The sequence below is a fragment of the Corvus moneduloides genome, chromosome 6 (assembly GCF_009650955.1).
Source record: "Corvus moneduloides isolate bCorMon1 chromosome 6, bCorMon1.pri, whole genome shotgun sequence".
NCBI classification, from domain to species: domain Eukaryota; kingdom Metazoa; phylum Chordata; class Aves; order Passeriformes; family Corvidae; genus Corvus; species Corvus moneduloides.
Genome location: NC_045481.1, coordinates 8,336,705 through 8,359,495, shown reverse-complemented (window position 1 = coordinate 8,359,495; position 22,791 = coordinate 8,336,705). Strand labels below are relative to the sequence as shown.

General features: G+C 43.8%; 1 protein-coding gene across 2 annotated transcripts; it reads left to right on the top strand.

Moving 5' to 3' along the window:
- The first annotated feature begins 4,833 nt into the window (after positions 1-4,833).
- Positions 4,834-20,132, top strand: PLD4 (phospholipase D family member 4). 2 transcript variants are annotated; one of them, XM_032112671.1, is made up of 12 exons: positions 4,869-4,972; positions 5,467-5,650; positions 7,862-7,951; positions 10,086-10,324; positions 11,006-11,189; positions 12,596-12,716; positions 13,064-13,191; positions 13,360-13,560; positions 13,966-14,105; positions 17,102-17,267; positions 18,295-18,391; positions 19,635-19,843. In XM_032112671.1, the coding sequence occupies exons 3-12, from the start codon at positions 7,889-7,891 to the stop codon at positions 19,841-19,843; spliced, it is 1,548 nt and encodes a 515-aa protein (XP_031968562.1). In that variant the 5' UTR covers positions 4,869-4,972; positions 5,467-5,650; positions 7,862-7,888. The 2 variants fall into 2 exon arrangements, with proteins under 2 accessions (XP_031968561.1, XP_031968562.1); XM_032112670.1 differs by lacking the exon at positions 5,467-5,650 and having other exon boundaries at positions 4,834-4,972; positions 19,635-20,132.
- Positions 20,133-22,791: the final 2,659 nt, after the last annotated feature.

Below are 22,791 nucleotides of genomic sequence, written 5' to 3'. Positions count from 1 at the left end.
TTCTGGATTTTATATGTTACTTTGGAGGAGAATGTGTGTTTGGTGGGTGGATTTTTTCAGCTGCCTGTTTCTCACTGGTGTTAAGTGCAGTGCAATGAGAGAATTGTCAGCAACTGAAGAGTCAGAGCACGACTGGATCAGTCCTGGTGACACCTATGGCTGGGGCAGATCCCTCTCCAAAGAAGAGGAGTCCCCTTATCCCCCCAGAATTTCCAGGGTTGAAGTGCCTAAGTCCCTCTCACATGAGGGTGGCACATCTGAGTACAGTATGGTGATATTTGATTTAATTTCTAGTGCTGTTTTGTTTCATTTGCCACTCTTAACATGGTGGTTGAATGCAGCCTGGAAGTGATCATTCCCCAGGAAGAATGTGATTACAGATACATTATTAGGCTTACTTTTTTGCTCTCACCTTATACATATAGTTTATGTGTCTGTGAAATACTTTTTGACTTTTTCCTTCATTCCACCAGTGTCCTCCTACCCTTCTGCAGTTCTGTCTGAGCTTTGCATCCTTCCTGGCACTTTTGAAATAATGTTAATTCCTCCTTCTCCTCTGCACTGCCTTCAGCCTCCCCCACCCCACTTGGTGCCACATGGGACTCTGCATTAACACAGCTCCTATAGAAAGCAGAACCACATGCAGCTGAGGAAAACATAGCATTGTTTGCCAGCAATAACTAAAACAGAAAGAGGAAGAAAATACTAGTCTCTAACTAGAATCATTGGGAGATTTTCCTGGTGCCCTTTCCATTAGATACTTAACATGGAAATCTTTTACATTTAAAAGTTTTAGGGAGGGATTTTGTGTTTTAAGAAAACAAACCAAACTTATGCCTCTCTTAAAAAGCCTTCTGAAGCTTAGTTTGTGTGCTGTGTCTGCAGAGAAGTTTTTCTTTGTTGTCTACAAGGCAGGGCTGGATTATACACTAGCAATATTTCCTCAGGCTTCCCTGGCAGTACGCAGCGGTGTTTGAGTCAGGATGCTGTGCCAACGGCCCTTTTGAAATCAATAGTGCACCCACTCCATTCATTTTTAACAGTTTGACTGAGTAAACATAAGAGGCAGTGGAACTGTGGCCAAAACTATTTGCAACGTAATGAAAGCTGCTGAAGTTGAACAATAAGGGATAGATAGGAAAAGTAATGATCTCCTCTGTGCATCTGCCTGCTGAGCCTTCAGTTGCAAGCCGGGCTCTCCCAACATCCTCAGCTGCTTTGGGAAATAGAGCATGGTTTCCACGTGTGTGTAGCAGGGAACACCAGAACACTTTGCCTTGAGCAGGGTTTCAGGACCCTTTCTCAGAGTTCTAAGTCTTTGGAGGAGACAGGTTCTTTTTTTTTTGGATGTTGTGTGAAGATCTAGCAGAACACCCTCGTCTGTTGGGTTCTGCCCATGCGAAGGAGGGAGAGCACTGTGTCTTTCTCAGCAAGGACATCCAAGGGCTGTTGAAGAGCAAAGCCCTGCTGCTCTCAGCTGTTCCTGATGAGATGGGGTTGGTGTGGGGCAGCAGTGGGCAGTTTGGCTGCAGGGGGTGTTGCTTTCCTTAACGGGGTGCAACTGTTTGGATGCAACCCTGCAAAGACGCTGAGCACCAGCACATGGGAGCTCACCTGTGCAGTTCCTAGAAAAGGTGTGTTGTTTTAGTGGATTGGCTGCTGAGGTCTCTGACCAATGTGGGCTGAGCAAGAGAAGACAAGAACAATGAGTGTAAGAAAACAGCACTCACTAGGACTCTACTGTGATTAAGCCTTTTCTCCTCTGAACAGAAAATACTGAAAATACTGTCCTCGCCAAAAGAGTTGGTGCCAGGAAGGGCTTGTTCAACCCTAAATGATTCTGTCAACATTCAAATCACAGGAAGGAAAAAAACCCCAAAATGTGGCATCCACCTGGTGCCTATGAACACTTCCCAGACAAGAGGAGATCCAGAGGCACAGGTGAAATTTGGTTTCAGCAAGAGGACTCATGTCTTCAGCAAGAGAGCAGGGTCACCTTTTGGGTGGTACATTTTTCCCTGGGAATGGAATCTCCCTCCCAGCCACTGACACCTGGGCAGTCTGAAAGAGGAGGTATTAAAACACAGCCTGTAACAAAACTTCACCTCAGGGAAAGGAAAGAGACCTCTCTGTAAGCAAAAAACCATTATGTTTAAGAGGACTTGAGGAGTGAGACTGCACTGGGCCAGTGGTGTCCTGGTTTGGCAGGTGCTTTGCAAATTGAAGAGAAGGAGTGTAATTTTTATAATACGAAATACATTCAACCCAGCACACACTGAAGTATTTTCCTAATACTTGGAGGTCATCTTTCCCAGGTGTGACTGGAGGGTGGTGCTACACAAGAAAAGTGACAAGAGTGAGACAGCAAAGAACTCTCTGCAACCCCTTGCGCTATATGAATCACTGATTTATTTGTTTTCAACTGAAATATTTTTCTGAACAAAACATGACTGACAGGCATTTAGTATATCATTTTAGGCTGATTAAAATTATTCCAAATAAGTTAAAATATTTTAAATTAAATGTTTCAAGTCCACGGTCAGATATTTTACTGAATTTACTGAATATTTTAAAAAGTGGAAACTGAGTAAATCTTTAAAAATACTTCCAAAGAAATCACAATTTTATTTAGACTTTGAAATTTTCCCTAGGCTTGTCAGCTGAATCACTTCCCAGTTCTAGACCTGAAATAACTTCTTTTGGGTCCCCCCTCCCCAGCTAATTTGAGTATACAATCTTTTGGCACAAAGTATAAATAGAGCATTTTTCTTTTCAAGTGTATGGACCTTGGCTGTTCCTGCCTCCCATCCTTCTGTCGACTGTTGGTATTTGGAGCCCAGCCTTGTTCTCGTGAAACAGAAAGTGTAGTTTTGTAGTAATCTCTACAGTGGTACTGATGTTTTTGTCTATAATTAGCTCTCAGAGATGAGAATGTGTTAAACTGGCAGTTTCTTCTTAGCAAGCCTCCCACACAGGCAGAAAAAGCTCTTTCACTGTATCTTTTAATGCACCCTATAACAAACTGGAGTCCAGGCATGATTTTTAGAGGGAATATGTTAACCACAGAGTGCCACCCAACCGTACAGCGAGAGAAGCGTTTACTCTGTGTGTGGGATGGTGGCAAGTCAGCCAGAGTAACTGGTAGAAGGAGCCTTGTCTGAGAGATGGGGAAGAGGAAAAATAAAGAAAATTTCTTGTTTGCTCTAAAACTTGCCACTCTTTTTTTCTTTCCTTCCCCCAGCTGCATGAATTGGTCAAAGAGAATCATATTCTACCCATAAACCCACTTCCATCCTGAAATTCTCATAGCTGTGACACCGCTAGTAAGATCAGAAATGCAGAATTGTTGGGCTGGTATGTGAGATCAGATGAGCAGAAGGAAACCAGGGGTTTGCAAGCTGGAGAGGAGGAGGACAGTGGAATTCATCAGTGCTGCAAGTGGTGAGAGAGCTGACAAAGAGGAGGAGAAATACAGGTCCTTTTCCTGGAAGCTGCCCTTCCTCTGGTACAACCAGCTTGAACTAAACTGGTGATATTGGAGAAATAAATGATAAATCCTGAAATTTGTACAAAGGTGCTACTGCCTGTGTGGTTCAATTCCAAAGTCAGTGGGAGCTTTTGTGACTTGTGTTGACATAGTTCATGCCAGGATTTCTGTCCTCCACACAAGCAGGAGCTTAGCTGAAATATTTAGTTGGGATGCTCAGCCTCTGAAGTCATCTGAGGGCCAGGGACACTTCCTGGGGACAATGTGGACCTTTAGCAGGGTGGCTTTCTGGAGCTGTGTTTTCTTTGGCTGCAGATCCTGCCTTCAGTTTTCTGGTAACCCAAATCTACAGGAACATCAGCGGCGTTTGCTTAGTTTTTAAGTCCTGTTGTAACAGAGATTTGGGATGGCTCCCATGATAAGTGATCTGTGCACAGCAGTAAATTCAGGGGCAAGCTGGCTGGACAGACAGGTGTCCTATCTGCTCCACCAACTACCTTCTGGGCTTCTTTGAGTTCATGCTTGTGTTTTGGTCTTAAGGGAAGCAGAGGACTCATGGCACTTTCAGCTTCCCAGGGAAAATCCTCTTTCTGCTGTTCCAGACCTGTCCTCTGGCTCCTTATTTTTTCCATCTTCAGTAGCTTAATACAAGGTATGCTAAAGTCTCGTGTTCCAAGCTGTCTCTCCATTGACTCCTTACAGCATCCTTCCCCTGGTACTGCACCAAGGAACTGCATCCTTGGGTTCAGTAGGAACGAGGGGCTGCCTGGAGAACAACAGCAGTGTCCCCAGAGTGATTTGTGTTGGCTGAGGTGCAGTCTTTGTATTTTTAAAGAAGGCATAATTTCTTAGGAGCTTCCCCAAACTCAATGTCAGATGTAACCCCTCAACATTGTCACTGTAAATTCCAAATGCCATGTGTTGAAGGTGAGGGCTGCATTGTTTCAAAGGAGCTGGTTTGCTCCCTTATATTTGTCCAAGCATGACTGAGCAGGAAAGTGCTTTCAAGAAAACCTTTGCAGAGAGGTTGTTTTGGAGGGTTTGTTTGTCTGCTTAAAATGAAGCTTCTGGTGGGTTAAGAATAATGCAGTTAAGAATAGTGCCATGTTTGGGTTGCTAACAGCACCAAAGCTGAGCAGTCCTTTCAAACAGTATCTTCTCATGCTGATCTGGACTCTGACTTTACACCACTGAGTGGGAGCTTTGCCATCCAACATAGCAAGTTATGGCAAACAGGTGAAGATCAGGACCTGGAGTCTAAGAACTGGGTCACAACAACTGGATGGTAACTTAGCACCCTGTCAGTGCATGTTGTGAAACTCAGTGTCTAAGAGGAAGTGATTTACAGCAGGAGGGGAAAAAAACAAGAAGAACCCTGAACAAATGTGCTGATGAAGGGCATTGAGCACTGCCTCTTGTACACAAGGCTGGGAGTAACATCCGAGTGCAGTGGGACATCCGCACAGGAGGAGACCTTCCAGGATGGTAAGTACATTTTGTCATCATCTTGAGAGAGCGGGGGGTGGCCATGGAGAGATGAATGCACCTTGTTTGTCTGAGGAACTTCAAACAGCTCCTGGGGAGGATTTTGTATAGTGAAAAATCACATTCTTGTGTTTGGAATTCCAAGTCTGACACAGTTTGTTTCTGGTGAAGAAGTACCAAGAGGTATTGTGCAGGCAAGGAGAAAGCAACCTTAATGTTATAAACAGCAGTGTCCTGTGGGTACTCAGCAGACTGGCATTAGCTGGTGTCCCAGCCTGTGAAGCAATGCTAAGTAGTGCTTGTATTTATTGCTCTTGGCTGAACTTCAGTCGTTGAAATTGGCAGCTGGCAGATCCCTGAAAGCTTCGAGGGAGCCAGATTAATTGCTGACTAGCTACAATATTATTCTTAGGATTTCTGGTTGAGTCTGTGATGTTTTCCGTCTTGAAAATTAAACTGCCTGTTTCAGAGCAGTTCTCATGGCTTCTGTACAGCAGGTGGGACTCCAACCCATCACCAGTCAAAGACATCAAGAAGGGCTTTGTTTGAACAGAATGTAGATGGTTCTATCACAGCACATACGAGATCTGTTCACCTTCATATTTTAAGAAAAATGCTGCTTTTTGAAGACATTTTGTAACTGTTGCTGAAAAAGAGAAGCGAAACAAGTTGTTTCTGGTAAGCTCCATCTGTCTGAGGCCATCACGTGGCTCTAAGAGCACTGACACCTGCAGTTTCTTAACAAGACACTGCCTGGGTTACCAAATGTGACTTCAGGAGCCAGAGGGACAAGGCAACACCTCTCAGCTCCAGTTCTGTGATGAGAAGTATCCACGGTGGCTGTTTGTTCCTGGCCAGCCCAGCTGATTGGGTTATCTGTGCCAAAGCCACGGGCTGTGGAGTGTGACCTGCAGCCTCAGTAGGCTCTCCTGGCCCAGCCTGAAGGGCTGCTGCTGTTTGTCAGCTGCCTTTCTCCTCCTCCTTTAAAATTCCTTTGCCTCAGTTTCCCACCCAACTCTCACATCTTCTCTCTTGCTCTTTCTTGCCTTTCTTCCCACTAAGTTTTCTGGGTGGGTATGTGACCACTTCCTCTCATGTGTGTTGCTGTCACACACTTTCACTGTGTGGTAGGTTATATCCCCCACCTGCTTGGACTGTCAGCTCTTTGAGGTAAGACAGTGGGTCTTTATATTGTGCTTAAAACATGAACTGGGACTTCAGAGGTATGGAAATGGCCAACTGTCCTTCACTGCTGGCAGCCACTCCATTTCTCTGGGTCTGGGAGAAGGGATGTTTATCTGCATGCACTTGTAACTATGTCTAGTGTAAAAGCTTGCAGCTGAGCCTGGGGCAGCAAAAGGAAGTGACAGTGAAAAGTGTAAGTAAAACTGCTTTGGGAAGTGGGCCCTGCTACAGTGATTACAGCTGATAACAACAAGCAGGTCTTGAAATGGAAACATGGCTTTCTGCTCTGCAGCTCTAGTATGCTTTTAAGCAGGAGTGTTTATACCTTTTCTTACCTGTCCACCTTTTCCATCTTTGTCATTCTCTCTCGTCTGGTGTTTTACCACAGGCCCTCCCTTTTCACACCCCTGTGTTCCCCAAGTCACTGTTTCAGACCCACCTCCCCTGTCTTCCAAGACATCCTCCACCTTTGTGGTTCAGCTCCACCAGTACCTGTGAGTTGGGTCCCACAGAAGCCTTTGGGGCTGTGTCTGGGCAGTGTCCAACCCCTGCTTGTTCCACACAGTCACAGCATCCATACTGAAAGGTGGAGTGGGCAGGAGTTGGATGCAGCATGGAACATGTACAGCCATGCTGCTTTACTGCTGGGGGAAGGCAGACACCATAAACCCACCCAGTTCAGGTGACAACAGCTGTGAACACATGGCAAGATGGATGGGACACGTCTGGCAGGATCCTTCCTACCTAAAAGTTGAGTGTGGCCACCCCTGGAGCGACTGCATATCCAATAGCACTGCAGCAGGTTCATCCTCCAGGCTGCAAATGCCCAGCAGCTCACAGGTCTGAAGCAGTTGTTCAGGGACTGGGCAGGTGGTGGTATCATCTGGTAGCACCTTCTGAGATCTGCTGTACCCCAGGATCTGCTTCTTGCTTCTGAGAATGAAAAATGTCAGCTGGCTCCTGTGGGGTAAATTCACCTCTGCCAATGCAGGGATGATTCATGACCTGCTGGGCATGTGTCAAGTTTTTGAGAAGGTAAAAGAGGCAAGTGCCAACTCCCCTTGCCTGACCATCTGCTGTGAGTTTTGGCATATTTTGGTATTTGCTCTTACGGTTGCCTCTGCTGGTGGTAACACAAGATTGGAGAAATACTGTCTGAGGAGGAGAAGACAACTGATTTTCTAGAGTCATGGCCGCAACAGGGGAGTTTGTATTTCAGCCTGGTCCCTGTCCCCTTAACAGAGTCACTTCTGGAAGACACGCTGGCATTGAAGACAACTCACAGGCACGGGAAGAGAGCAGGAGCCTGACAGAGTCACATGCAAGATGAGACTGATGCTGCACACTATCACCCACAGCTTCTGCATTTAATTACTGCTTGTTGGCAAATATGTTTGGGTGGGTGTTGAAGGATGGCTGGAAGAGGCAGCCATGCAGTTGTTTACACATTAATTACTGCAGGGATTTTTGTGTGTAGACAGCAACGGGGAAAAACTGCAGGGACCTGTCCCTCTGTCACTTTGGAATCTGTTAATGTCACTCAAGACCCATAATACAGGGAGGATGTTGCACAGATCCATACTTAAATCTCAGAGCACTGCGTAAAGCAGTGGCAGTAACCTGCACTTTTTGTCTGTAATTGGCTATACACAAATGTTGTCATAAAGCTTTATTTTTCCCTTTGCATACATTTCTGTTTTTCAGGTTGTGAAAAAAGCATTAAAAACATCCATGATGTTTAATGAGTCTTCCAACATGAAATTAGGCGTGAACAATCAAAAAGACGTCAAAACGGTAATTACTGGGATACACCACATTTGCTTACAAGAACTGAGATTGCGCTGACATTTCTGAAAAGAAATAACAGGTTAAGAAGAATGATCTTATTGCCCATTTCAGAAATCTGTGTAGGTTTCAATCCTATTTGTAAACAAGTGAGTGACAAAACTCTCATTGATTTATCCGGTAGACTGATCAAACCTTGCCCAGAGGGAGTAATGTGGAGCTAAATCCTGCAGCTCTGTCTGGCTCAGGACAAGGAAATCATGCTCGTACAAACAGCCTCACTTCCACCATTGGCACAGCATTTATTCATGTATTCATTTATTCACTTATTCAACATGCCCAGAGTACCTGGACATCACAGTGTGTAGCATGGTGACAGCTACGATGTGACTTCAAAATAGATTTCTTACCTCGAAATGTCTTCTAAAACCTGGGCAATGTTTAAGTCTTGCTAATGTGTTCATGTGATGAAATGCAGAGCTGTTAAAAATGAGTGAGGGTTTTTTTTTGCCCTTGATGAGGCAGAGAACAAGCCAGAGGGTCAAAATTTAAGTAGATAGTTTAAAAATGATTATTTAATTAAAATCACTGCCTGAAATCGATGTCAGGACTGTAGATATTGAGAAAAGCAGAGCAAAATTAAAAACAAGAAGTGTTATCCACATAGAATCTGAAACAGAAACTTCCAGAGGCAAGTGATTTCTGTGGAGTTTTCCCATGTGCCCTTTTGGGACCTCAGATTTATGGCTATGGTGGGTGCCTCACGACCACCCCAGACTCGATTCTCCTGCCTGGAAGTTCAGAAGCTCAGCTCTGAAGTGCATGTTGCCTGTCACTGGTGGTGGATGGTCCCAGCTCCCAAGAATTGCCATGGGGAGCCAGACATGATAATTATTTGGAGGAAATAGATCTGCATGCGTGGTTGGTTGTTTTTCCTGCTCAGTACAGGGCAGCATTTAGAGACTGGTGCTATGCTTTTCTGCATGTGAGTGGCTGGACTGCAGATCTGAATCTACCAGGTAGCCAGGCTATTTTTATTTTTTTCCATCTACATTCAGGAAAAAAAATAAAAGTGCAGCAAAAGGGAAACGAAACTAACTCACCACACTAGAATGACATGGGAATACTGTTCACACAGATAATTAAGATTTGTGTAGTTTCACTTAAGGGAGGTTTAAGACAAAACCAGAACATGTTCAGAAACCACAAAATGTGTTTCTGCCTCTGACAATTTCTGAACTGTTTTTTCTCCCCTGACTTCATAAATTTCCTTTTTATGGTAATGCTTGGCTTGATCCCACAGCTAATCTTGTGTTAGAAATTTCCTTATTTTGATTTTGGTAGAAATTTTGTTGAACGTCCATTGGTCTTGTGCAAAAATAAAGTTAATCAATGTCAAATTAATCATAAGGCTTGGGAAAAAACAAGGGATAGATATGTTGGCACAAAAAAATTAAACCAAAAAACTGAACTAAAATCACGGTCTTCACAAAAACCAACCCAAATCCATTTCCAAATTTTCTTTTTTTTTTCCCCAAGTGCATTTTATTTTATCATATCTCCTTTCCAGAGTGTTTGTTACACTTGGTTCTCTGATTTCAAGGTTTCATTTCCTTTCCTGAAATGAAACCTTGTGATTTCAATGAGGATCAATTGGGCAAGCTTCGGTCCATTTCACTGCACTTCATCCCATTCGCTTTTATTGTTTTCACTTCGTTTCAGAATTTTCTCTTCTTTCTTTTAGCATTTCATTTCTTCAATATCTTCTCCTGTCTCTTTGTTTACCTTTCTTCCCTGAGTTCGGGATTTCAATGTGAATAATTTTGGCACGTTTTGGTCCTTTTCACTGCACCTCATTTGAGTTTAAAGGGACCTTTTAAAGGTCATCTAGTCCGACCACCCACAGAAAGAAGGGACATCTTCAACTAGATCAGGTTGCTCAGGGCCCCATCCAAGCAGACCTTGAACAGGTGTTCCTCACTTTCAGTGCTGCATCTAAGAACACCATCTGCTAGTAGCTGCAAGCAAATCTCCTCTTCAAAGACTGTGATTTATTCACCTGCACAGGTAGTCATCCATTAGGTGGTGCTTCAGTGTCTTGGTGATCACTTAAATCTTCTCTTTTCTGTGGGTCCTGTTCCAGTTTCAAATCTTAGGGGCAATTTTGATGCTTAGTCTTGTCCTGATGGCTCTTTACTTCATGAGTGTGGACAGCACAGTTGATCCTAACAGAGAAGAAGCAGCAGTTGTCAGCATTTACAGAAAGGTGGAGGAGGAAGAAGGACTCTACGGAGATCTCCCAGAGGAAGAAGGACTCTACAGAGATCTCCCAAGAACCACAATAACTGAGGAGGACACCAAGAGATCCAATGACTCCTGCAGGTGAGTCAGGTTAGATGGCACTTGGAGAAGTCATCACCAGATGGAGAAATAGTTACAGTGCTGATAATATCAGCAAGGGTTTTATTCTCTTCCTGTTGTATCATAAGTGATGAAGCACCACTAATTTGGGAAGAGTGGGGGTGTTGTTTAGGCACTGGGTAATTGGTAGTTGCCTGCTGTGAGGGGCAGTAGGGGCAGTGTCACAGCTCCTCTCCCAGTCCTGTGCTTGTATGTTTAGCTCAGCTTGGTTGCTCCTCTGCCACCTCCAGGCCATCCTCCTTTTGTGGCAGCAGTGGGAGGCAGCAGAGTGACCAGCTGGCAAAGCAGCCTTTCTCAGAGGCTGGAGGGGCAGGGAATATCTGTGCTGGGAGAGGGTGAAGAGTTACCTAAGTGACATCCAGCTAAGGGGGTTTGCTTTTCTCTATATCTTAGGCATGGTAAAATAAACAGATTTCAGAGTGGGTACTGAGAAGCTGTTTTGCTGAATTAGGGAGGACACTGTACAATATAAGCTTGGCTATAAAAACTAGGGGTAGAAAGCACTCCCAGCCTGTTTGTCCAGCTCAGTTTGTTTGCTATGGAGGTTGACATGCAGCATGGCCAACTGTGTGGCCTGACAGGTGCTTGGTGTCCTGTTAGGGTCACAGTCACTTGTTTCACAAAATGCAATTGCCATTGCAGCTTTGAACTTGTGGAAAATGTTCCTTATGACTTACCCTTTGAGATAAACAGCACCGCAGCCAAACCCTTGTACCAAGCCTGGAAGAGACTGCTTGATCTAGCCCAGGAAAAAGTTCATGTAGCTTCTTACTATTGGTCTCTTACTGGGAAGGATATCAGTGTCAATGACTCCTCTTCCAAGCAGGTAAGGTAAAATCAACAACAAGCATGTCTATGGTTGTTTTTCCTCATGTACATGTGGCAAAGGGCAGGTTGGCTGTGTGGTCTGTCTCCCAGAGACATTGCTTGACTCCTCCTGCAAACCCAGGAAGGTTTTCCATGCTGTTCTGAAGCAACACTCCAACCTTCCTCCTCCAGTCAAGTTAGACTCCATCTGGGCTCTGCCCATGTCTCTAAGTATTTTTATGCTGTTTTCAGAGCGAGCAGCTGTCAGCCTCAAACCCACATTCACCCTGTGGATGGCTGACCTGTGAAAGGGGCAGGCAGGCAGTGGCAGAGCTGAGGAGCCTACAGGATTCCGTGTACACGAGTGATGGTGCCAATTCCCACTGGTTAGTGGGAAGGGTCAGGAAGCAAAGTCTGCTCAGGGACTTCTGACAGCTGCAGAGGCTTCTTCTCCCCTGTGTGCAGACACAGGACCTGCATCAACCCACTGGGCAGCTGTCCTGGAGCCATGACACTGGACAACTAAGGAGGACATTGGACAGTAGCTAAGGAGGCTCCCTCTCCTTTGCAGGGTTCTCCTCCTGGGCACCCTGAGTGGTCAGGGTTCCTGCGGGACCTTTCTGGCTCTACCACCAAAAATAAATGACAGAGGCCATGGCACAGCCTCACCTTGCAACCACCCATCATGTTTAATTGTCCCTTGGCTCCACTTCAGCCTGTGGCAGCTAGCAAACTCCCAGACAATCCTGAGCAGGGTCTGGGGGACTGTTCTGAAAAACAGATGGGACAAGGTCACGCTGTTTCAGGCAGGAATGGAGCTTAGTTGTGTCGGGAATTCTGCTGTTTGCTGAAGTACCACATGCTGGCCTGGTTATTACTGTGGGCCCAGTCTCTGCCTCCTTCCTGGCACATCTTCCTCACTGTCCTCACGGGCTCTGGGGCTGCTCCACTTATCTTCCTCCCTAGGTGTTTCTGGTGGTATAAGGTGCCATTAACTGCACACAAGAAGAAGTAAAAGTGGCAGATATAAGGCTGAACCCTGTCTCTGCTAAGGGACAGCTCAGTGTTGGACAGTCTCTGTCACCTTTATCCTCAGGGAGAAATGACCCCACACATCTGTTGAGCATCAGGGTCCAGCAGCTGATTTTCACTGGGACGTTTACCTTTGAACTCTGGGATGTTTATGGTCATACTTTTAAACCTTATATCTAATAGCATTAAATGACAGAAAATAAACTTTGATTCATACATTGGATCAAAATCTTTATTCCCTCTTTACTTGAAACACTCCTGAAATAGGTGAAATTTCTGACCTGCTTTGCACGGGGGTTCTTCAAAGGAAGCACCCATTAGTAACACTGGACTTGCATATATCTTACTAAACATTCTGTAATAAAATTTAAAAAATAACAATGTACCACACAGGGTGAAGATATTCTGCAGAGGTTTGAGAGGTTACTCGCAGAGAATGTCTCTTTGTATATTGCAGCAAGTTCACCAACTCTGGCTACAAAATCAAGGGACCTCGAGCTTTTAGCGGAAAAAGGTAATTATTTCCCTTCAGTGATCCACTCAGAGCTTCCATATTGTAAAAGGGCACCTAGGTAAACTGGTCTCCAAGGCCTCTTCTGGTGTGGTGCTTGCATGGGTTCACAGGATAAGCACTATCTGTTCACTAATTCATGTTTTTTGTCTGTGTCTCTTTAGGATTTTCCTGAAAATTCACATTTTGTGTATTTTTTAGAAGTTACTGTGTTTCCAGGAATGAGAGCTTGTGAATTTTGGTAGTTATTACTACCTGCAAGAGTCAGACATGCAGACATATTCTGGCTGTCAAGGAACCATCTCCATGCTATATCTAAACTCCTTGTTCCCCTCCCCCTCTTTCTTTAGGCGCTCACGTGAAAAAGATTGATTTTGGACATTTGACAGGAGGAGTGTTGCATAGCAAATTCTGGATAATAGACATGAAACACGTATATATTGGTAGTGCAAACATGGACTGGAGATCTTTATCTCAGGTAACCTCTGCTGCTGCATATTCAAAAATCTGGGGGAAAATTCATGTCCTCGCAGATAACAGAGAAAAATTGTAATAATGTAAAATATCGCCAGTGTGGAAGAAACAGCAAAGAAAGCCCTGGAGGTGGCTCCTTCTGGGGCTGTGACACAGCTTGCTCTCTCTGCAGGTGAAAGAGTTTGGTGCTGTGATGTATAACTGCAGCTGCTTGGCCAAAGACCTCTGGAAAACGTTTAGTACCTATTGGGATGTTGGATATCCTAATGCAACCATCCCATTCCCTTGGCCTCTTAACTATTCTACCCACATTAACAATCGTCGGCCTCTGGAAGTAGAATTTAATGGAATCTTGACAGAAACCTATTTTTCTGTAAGTACCTTTGAAAATAACATGACAGACTGTAAGCTGTGTTTAAGGATTGAGCAGAAAAGGTTCTTCAGCAATCCTCCTCAGTTGCTTGTGTTCCAGGTGGATAATAATTTGTTCCTTAGGTTTCTCTGGAACTTTTCAAAGAATAGGGATAACCCCAGCATTAGCTGTCAAATTGTATGGCAGGAACAGTGTGCAGGTCTCTTTTAGTCACCTGTAGGCTCAATGTATCAATAAGTATCTGACCCAGCAGGACATGGAAGGCATGAGGAAAGATGGTGGTCCATCTCAAGTGTTTTGTGATATTTTAATGAAAACTAGACAAGTCTAAACACAAATGAGTCGAAGCCTGAGAGAAAAAAATTAATTAAATCACTGATCTATGTGTTTTCTTTTTTTTTACAGGCTTCCCCTCCAGCATTTTGTCCAGAAGGTCGTACCCATGACCTCTATGCCATACTCAGTATTATCAGTCAGGCAGAGAAGTTTGTCTATGTTTCTGTTATGGAATATTTCCCTACCAGCCGTTTCGTTCATCCAAAAAGGTACAATTTGAATCCTGAGCAAATCAGTTACTTGCACTACATAAAGAAAAAAAATATGATTCCCTTCCTTCTGCAATTAAAATATTCAGAGTGGAGAGAACTGAGGCTTTGCTCTGCATTCACAATTATCCCATGGACTGTGCCTCCCAGGTACCAAAGTACAGGATGAGAGGAAATGGCCTCAAGTTGTCTCAGGGGAGGTTTAGATTGGATATTAGGAAAAAGAAATTCATGGAAAGGGTTGTCAACTATTGGAACAGACTACCCAGGGAGTCACCATCCCTGAAAGTGTTTAAAAAATCTGTGGATATGGCACTTGAGTACATGGTTTAGTGGTGAACATGGTGCTGGTGCTGGGCTGAGTTGGACTTGATGATCTTAAAGGTCTTTTCCAGCCTTAACAATCCTAGGATTCTGTGAGTCCAATCCTGATGCTGCAGGAAAGATAGTATCCAACACCTGTGTGCTTTGCTGGTGTTTTAGAGCAGCCTCCTGTGCTCTACGCACAGCAGGAAAGCTGTGAAGTGCCAGACTAGGGACAGTCAGGTACAGCATCCTCCAAAATTCAACACAGCAGCTTTATGAATAGAGAGGGGAAAGGGAACACCAGAAATATATCTGACATCAGATTTTTCAGAGAAAACATTGTTGTGCTCTCCTTTCTTGCTCCTGTTTTTCTTTCTTGATGTCCTTTACTTCTGAAGAGTCTTGGTTTCCTGCTCTATTTCCTGCTTGATGCACTTGACCCATTTTTTAGAGGGTGGTTCTTGACTGTCCTGACCTTTGCAGTGAGAGCTGAAACAGCCTCTAAAAGAAACTCCTGGGGTTTTTTGTTTGTTTGGGGCTTGGTGGTTTTTTGTTGTTGTTGGGGTTTTTTGTTGTTGTTGTTGTTTGGGGGTTTCTGTTTTGTTTTGTTTTGTTTTTAATAATTCCACCTAAGTTCCAGCAGCAGCTTCAGAGAGAAGGTGATAGTGGTGATCTGGAGTAATCACAGAATCATAGAATGGTTTGGGTTACAGACCATCCAGCTTCTCCCCTCCTGTGCAATGGGCAGGGACACCTTTCATTAGACCAGGTTGCTCAAAGCCCCGTCCAGCCTGGCCTTGAGCCTGCGTGTGGTGAACCACTGCCACGGTCCCAGAGACTGCCCAAGGTCACAGCAGAACGATGCAGACTCTGCACATGAACCCAAACCTGAGCATCATGGAAAGTTAGTCAGTCATGGGGCATCACTAAGACTCCCAAATCCTCTTAGATATGCTTGAATTAGGGTGTTTACATGCAACCAAGTGCTCTGAATTATCTGCTTATAACATTTCTGAGTTTACCAACCATCTAAATAATCTGAGAAAGAAGTTCAAGTGAAATAATTATGTACAACATGGCTTGCTGAATAGGGTAAGCTCTAGACTGCCACTTAGCCAGAATGATACCATGCATTATGTCCTCTGTCACAACTGTGTAAAGCCTCTGTTGTTCAGCTGGGGCAACAGCTTGTTCTGGGGAAGATTTTAGAATAATAGAGAGACACAGATAATTCTACTGTCCAAGAAACAAAATCTCAAGACTAGCTTCTACTTGGAGGATATATTTAATAAATCAAACAGCTCAGAGGATTTTCAGTTTCTGTGTTGTATGGTTGAGTCTCTGGGTTTCTCATCTTCTGATTTTAGCCAAGAATAAGCCCAGAAAAGTCTCTTTTCCCCCTTAGGATTGAGTGAGTTAATACTCCTTATTCTTCATCTGAAGGCTTAATCCACAGTTTGTGACATCTAGGGCTGATCAGATGCAAACGAGTTTGAAAGGCCCAGGGAAAGCAGTGCAGGGCCTCGGGCTATCTCCACAGCAACCAGCTGTAGTGCCATGAATTGAAGCTGATTAGTTCAGGTTAGGTTCCTCCAGCAGCTGAGGCAGAGGAAACAAAGCTGCTGTCTAATGCCTGAGTGTTAATCAACTGGAAACTGATATATTTGAAAAATTGAAACCATTCAAAAATTGCATTTCAAATAGCATGATTTTCCAAGTTTTTCAGGATCTATAAGTCAAGCCTGAGCCTCAGAGCATGTGGCCAGGCCATTGATCGCAATAGGACGATGCACAGGGGAGGATTAGATAATTCAGGCCTTTGTACATAAGACCAAAAGGATTAAGTTAGGCAAATTAATTCATCATTGCTCATGGGACTGTGAGCAAATGCTAAACCTCTCTCTGTATCAGCCCTCCAATCTGTACTAAACATGGTTGTCTCCCTCCGTGCAGCATTTTTTAGGGTCTACGGAATGAAAATGCCATGTGGGGGTTTGGAGTTACTAGCCCTGGGATGTACATTGTCCAGCTCTTAGTGTTGTGTAGCTGGGTGAAGGATGTTAAAAATGTTCCCCACAGCTCCTGCCAACACAAGTGTCAGGAAAATGGATTTTCCCCTGTTCAGGGAACACGGAGAGCACAGCCGTGTCCATTACCTTGGGGACACATGACAAGGGCAGGGACGAGTGGGGAGGGGTAGAGCCTGCCCACACTGGCTGATGGCACAGGACCACTGCAAACACTGGAAACAGTCTCCAGGGCCCTGGAAAGGCCATATTCTGCAAAATGGTTCTTAGACTTTCCTCCGGGCTCTGCACTGCCCTTTTTACTCTGGGCTGTACGAACAGGTTTTACCCTGGAGTTGCTATTGTTATCTTTAGTTTCCTAGGAAATGAGCATGGTGAAACCATGCTGTATCTGTGTATGTGCACTCTACTAAGCTTTAAATTTTTGAGGAATTTCACCCCAATTTGGCAGAGTCTGGAGGTCTCAAAACACGTTCTGTGAAAAGAACGGACTTGGGAGAAGGCAGAAATCTTGTTTGTACCTCCAGGGAAGCCACAAGTGCTTTACTTACTAGACATCAGAGATCCCATCTGTGCATCATCACTTGTAGTCTCAGTTTATTGTCACAGCTTTCTACTGAACTGTTTAAAAAAATATCCCTTTTTGCACCTCCTTTTCTGCAGATACTGGCCAGCCATTGACAACGCCCTGAGACGTGCAGCTTTCAACCACAGAGTGCAAGTCCGGCTTCTGGTCAGCTGCTGGGCATACACTGACCCAGCCATGCTCCACTATCTGAGGTCCCTGCGTGCTCTCAACAACCCACATGCCCACATCAGTGTCGAAGTGGTATGATAACAAACCTGATTTTGGAAAGACAGCTTGAGGATATGGCCCCATACTGGTTTTTGAGACTAAGCTGCAGTTTGTGTGTACAAATATTAGCTTTTAGAGAAGCAGGTTGTCTGTTTTTGCAGTGACTGCTTCACATTCTTGTGAAAAAGAGGCCTAATATATAATCTTTGAGGAAGCAGCTATTTCAAGCTATGAGTGATATCAGGGATGTGCCTGGCTGTGGCACTTGAGACATTATCCTGGCAGTTGCTTTTGCTGAGCACTGTGACAGTAACAGTTTATATGATAACTTAGTGGTCCTCTCAGAGACCTTTTCCTGCATGGAGTACTTTAAATGGGTCTAATTGCTATCAGTTTTTTTGAATTGAGAGATCTGCTCTCTGCCTATATAGATAGACCTATTTTTGAACACTAAATATTGCACACAGGCCATAGGCATTAGGCTGGAATGCATCAAGTGGAGTGGGGATGGTGTGAATGCTCCCAACATGATGCAGTAACCACAACAGAGAGACACCACAGAAGGAGGCATGGGTTTCAGAAAAAAAAACAAAAAAGGGACAAAAATGTAGTTTTTGGTAAGAGTTAACACAACAAGTTAGGCATTATAGTTGCCTGCAGTACCCCTCGTGTCTGTGATCAGCCCATTCTCACACAAAATAAGAGCAGCAATCAGTGGTAAATGCAGATCTATTAAACAGCTGCCTAAAACTGCATCTAATTGTCTGCCCTGTAATGATAATAGCTGTTCCACTAATGGAACATTGTGAAGCAAACATTATCTGTATCTGATCTCAATTGCTTATCCAATTTTATGTATAGTGGAAGTATTGTTTGCTAGTTTTCTTGGATAGGAGTAAAATCTCTTTTATGGTGTATTTAATAACAGAGTGCAGTATGTTCTCTTCTGTTCTTCCCATACTATATTCTTTGAAACTATAGAAAACATGCACTGTCCAATCATGAAGTCTGTTCCTCACTCTAGTATTTCTGTTTATATTTTTGATTTCTCTCCCTCCAGAAACTCTTCATTGTTCCTGTTCTGAATCACACAAACATTCCTCATGGGAGAGTGAATCACAACAAATACATGGTCACTGATAAAGTAGCCTACATCGGTATGTATTCCATTATTCCAAATACTTACAGTATCTCCAGATCTACTGGACTGAGACTGAGATAGGGTCAGCTGCAAGAGTAAAAAATACCTCATTTTGCCATATAAAGCAAAGTGTGTTGTAGGTACAGAAGTACAGATGTGAAGGGAAGACAATAATGTAGGTCAAGTTCAGTAAGAGATTATTTCATATGATTGTGAACCATTAGGAACAGAGCATGACAAGGCTGAATGCACAGCCTGTGACAAGCACAGTGGGAATTTCACAGCCCGTGTGCTCAGAACGATGCTGGGATAGCTGGTGCTCCAGTATATAACATTATCGTGCTTTAATAAAAAGGAACTGCTGGGAGGAATTAATTCTATGCACTGTTTGTTGAACAGAACTCTAGGAAAGGAAATGAGAAAACAGTAATGTCAACTGCTCTGAAAACTGGGACAATGTTTACGTTTCACTCTTTTATTAGGAACCCTCAAAAAGGGAATGTGAAAGTGCTCTGTCATTTCGGCCAGCTCATCCTCCCAGCAATGCACACCAGCAAATAACCTGATCTTCCAACTGGCTGAGGGTTTACAGCTACAATTGCCTTCAATACTTTAATAACTTGTTTCATACTTGAAGGCAGATATGCACGTAATTTGTTTTCATGCCTAAGCACCTTCTGGAATTGACAGATTTTTCTGGCTAAGGAGATCATGAGGAGACATGCTAAGTGATAAAATGTGTATTTTTCACAGTGCTTGATTTTCTGAATTGAGGTAGCTTTGGAGGGAGCCCTAGACAATGTCTGCAGCTAGATTCCCAGTTTTGCCTGTTTTAGAAGCATGTCAAGCTCAGAACAGCTCCTGAAGGTTTACGGATTAAGAGTCTAGTTTCTCCTTTTGTTTTCCTTTAACAAGTAAAGAGAATTAAGTCCATTAAAGACTTTTTAAACACCCATGTTAAACACCAGCTTTTACCCCTTTTACCCCTCAAATATTGCACTTTATTACCATGTTTATGAGTAGATTTGTGCATTCTGTCACAGGCTGTAAGGAATCAGAAGGTTATGAGCCTTCAGGGTTGCAGTTAATACCAGGTTTCCGAAACCTGAGGTCTGGTATAAGAAGGAGGTGACCTGATTTTTGCTGCCTTGTTGGTCCTAATGAGATTTGCAGTCATAGAGCAAATCAACAAAGCACAGAGATCAAACAGAACACTGAGAAATGAATGTTTTCTAATCAGCTACTTTTCCATTGCATAGGGACTTCCAATTGGTCAGAAAACTACTTCACTGATACAGCTGGCGTGGGACTAATTATCAAACAGAATTCAACCAACCCGCAAAGAAGGCAACAGCCTGTCCAGGAACAGTTGAAAGATCTTTTTGAGCGAGACTGGAATTCCAAATATGTGGTGAATCTGGAAGATGTGCAGGGACAGAAAGACTGTAACTGGAGAGGCAGACTCTGAAGTGAATTGAGATATACATTTAAAATAGAAACAAAAAAATGTATATGAATCTTGTTTCCATGCAAATCAAGGAACTCTCTTCTTTTTGTCTTTGTCAGAGAAATCACTTTCTTGTGGTGTCCATATTGATGACATGAGAATTTCTGATAGTTGACTCTACCTGCAAAACCATTAGTCAGTGTGTGATGTTTGATTTTTTTGTGTGATTACCTCATCCCAGAGTTAATGAAATGCATACGGTGTTGTATGGCAATCTGTCTTATATTAAAGCAAACATCAGAGACACAGATCATTATTGCTGTGCTATTTTATCTTAGGAAACTATATATTTCAACCTAAATGTTCCATTAATGGTGTTTGCTTACGTGTGTTTAAACATTTTTAATAAGCTCCTGGACACCTTAAGATTTGAGCCATGTATATGATCACCTACAATAGCAAGGGCAGATTTTTAAAAGCATTTAGGAATTATAGATACAGGGAAATACCTAAGTGTTGAGGCTAGCTGCTAGAGACAAATATCTGGGATTTAAACCTTGGGGCCAGCTTCCAACTCAGCTGCCCTGGAATCCTGAAAGTCTGGGATGTTTGGATGTGTCTGCGTGTCAGTCTTGTGCAGCAAACAGGATGGGGGAGCAGCGCAAAGCTGCTACATGGGTGCTGTTGTGGCTAGGGCATTCCTCCTGCACTGTGTGCAGTGCTTGTAGAGCCTCCTTGCTCCTTCTGGGCTGCCCTGCTGCTGGCCCTGAGTAGTGTGGTGTTTCTGGGCTGCCTTTCCTTCTGCAGTCACTCAGGGACCACAACCCTGAGCCATCTGGTGCCTTATATCTGTATCCACCACTGCTCTGCCCTGGGTGACTTTCTGAAGTGACAGGAAAGGAGAGCAGGGCACCAGCTGTGAGTGGTGTGAGTGACACTGGGCTGGAGCTCCATGAGCCTTGCCAGGGCTGTGCACCTCTGCCTGACACTGGGAGTGGAGTCATTGACTTAGGTATTGATTTACACCTCTGTGAATACACAAAAATCCCCATACTAATAAGGACTTTTGGAGATGACCCCCATCAATGTTCCATTTTTTGGTTTCCATGCTGCTCCTTAGCTATCTCTTCAGACACTTCCAAGATTCCTTGGAGTATGTTATCCATCATTACAAATCAATGCTTCTTGTCCCTGTGGCAGATTTTTTAAGCCATGTAGTTACTTGTACAGATATCACTGGAATTTTGTGAGTATTCATATACATGCCAAAATATTGAGGAACATGCAGGTGCTTTTTGTGCTCTCACCCCCTATTTCCTTACTAGAGTTAGCTTGAAAATCTTTGTGAGAATTTACATCTTCAACCAACAAAACCATTTTCTGTAGAGGAGTGCCTTCCTCTAGATGGCACTCCAAGATGTGTTTTTCTGTTTTGGCAGGGATAGATATTGCAGGAGTAAGAAGAAAACTTCTTTCTCTTCTTGTGAGCTCAAATCTGACAGTGCTGGATTAGTTGTTCAGTGGGACAGAGCTTCTGGACAAGCTGGCAGAATTTTCTTATGGCCATATAAGCCTCATGTGGATTAAGGTTTGGCTTATAAAAGAAAAATAGATGCTTAGGAGAGTGCTCTTCTATTTTCTCTACTGATACCACTTTTGGCTTCCTTTATGTGTGGGGGAGGTGGGTGAGGAGTTTGCAATTAAGACAATGAACTGGATCTAAGAGGAACTTGAGATTATTTCCCTGGTTTCTTGTGAGACTTTTGAAGCCCCTTCATACCTTGATTCTTATTTACTTGTTTTCTATTAGAAATGTAGACTATCATGTAAATTATAAGCAGGCTTTGAGTCTCAGTTCTTTTCCATTTATGAAACAGGGTTAATAATAGCCCTTATCCATTCATTTGTTACTTGTCTCTTTCATTTAGATTGTGATTTCTTCAAGCTAAGGACTGTACCAAACCTAAGCTGGGCCTCCAGTGGTATCCATTAGCATCATGCTTGGACTGATTGGTTATTAGGAAAAGGTTCTTCACCCAGTGGGTGGCTGGCCACTGGAAATGACTCCCCAGGGAAGTTGTCACATTAAGAAGCATTTGAACTACACTCGTGGACATGTGGTGTGATTCTTGGGGTTTTCCTGTGTAGAGCCAGGAATTGGACTTTGTGGGTCCTTTCTGACTCAGAATATTCTATGATTTTCCAGTCTGATTGCAGACTGTTCAGATTTTTGTCAGTATTGGTGTATTCCTGTCTAGAAAAAGTCACTAGTTTGGCTCTTGAGCATGGATACTCTCCTCTGATCAGCTCATCCCATGTACCTGTGTTGTGAGGGACTACAAGGTGAGTGAACTGGCCCTGCTTTACCAGAGTGGCTTTCAGGAGGGACTGCTGCACTGCTCTCCCAGTAGGATCATCTCTGAAAGCTCTTGGTTTGGTGCAGTGCCTTGTGGCTACAGCACTGCTGACAGCAATGCAGACGACAGCAAGACAGAACCTAGCTGGCTCCATGGGTTATGACTACTGACAGGGCCACAAAGTCACCTGGCTTCACACATTGGACACCAGCTTGTTCCGAAAGCTTTAGTACTATCTGTTCTCATTTCTCCCTGCCATTGCCCAGGATTTTCCTTTCCCAGCTATTCCAGAGAAAACATACCTTTGTTGCTTTCATCCAGGTACTGAGAAAACATTTCATCCACCATTTCTGCCATATCAGTCATGAATATCCCCATAATCTCTAAAGGACAGCTGTTGGGTCATGGGCACTGACTCATAGACCTCTGCAGAGGGCCAGGAAAGTTGGCTTTAGTTGCAAGGTAGATTGTGGTGGTGCAACTTCCTGAGGAGGGGAAGTGGAGAGGGAGGGGCCAATTCTTTCTTCCTGGTATCCAGTGATAGGATGTGTGGGAATAGTTGAAAGCTGTGTTGGGGGAGGTTCAGACTTGGCCACAGTGACCACGAAGAAA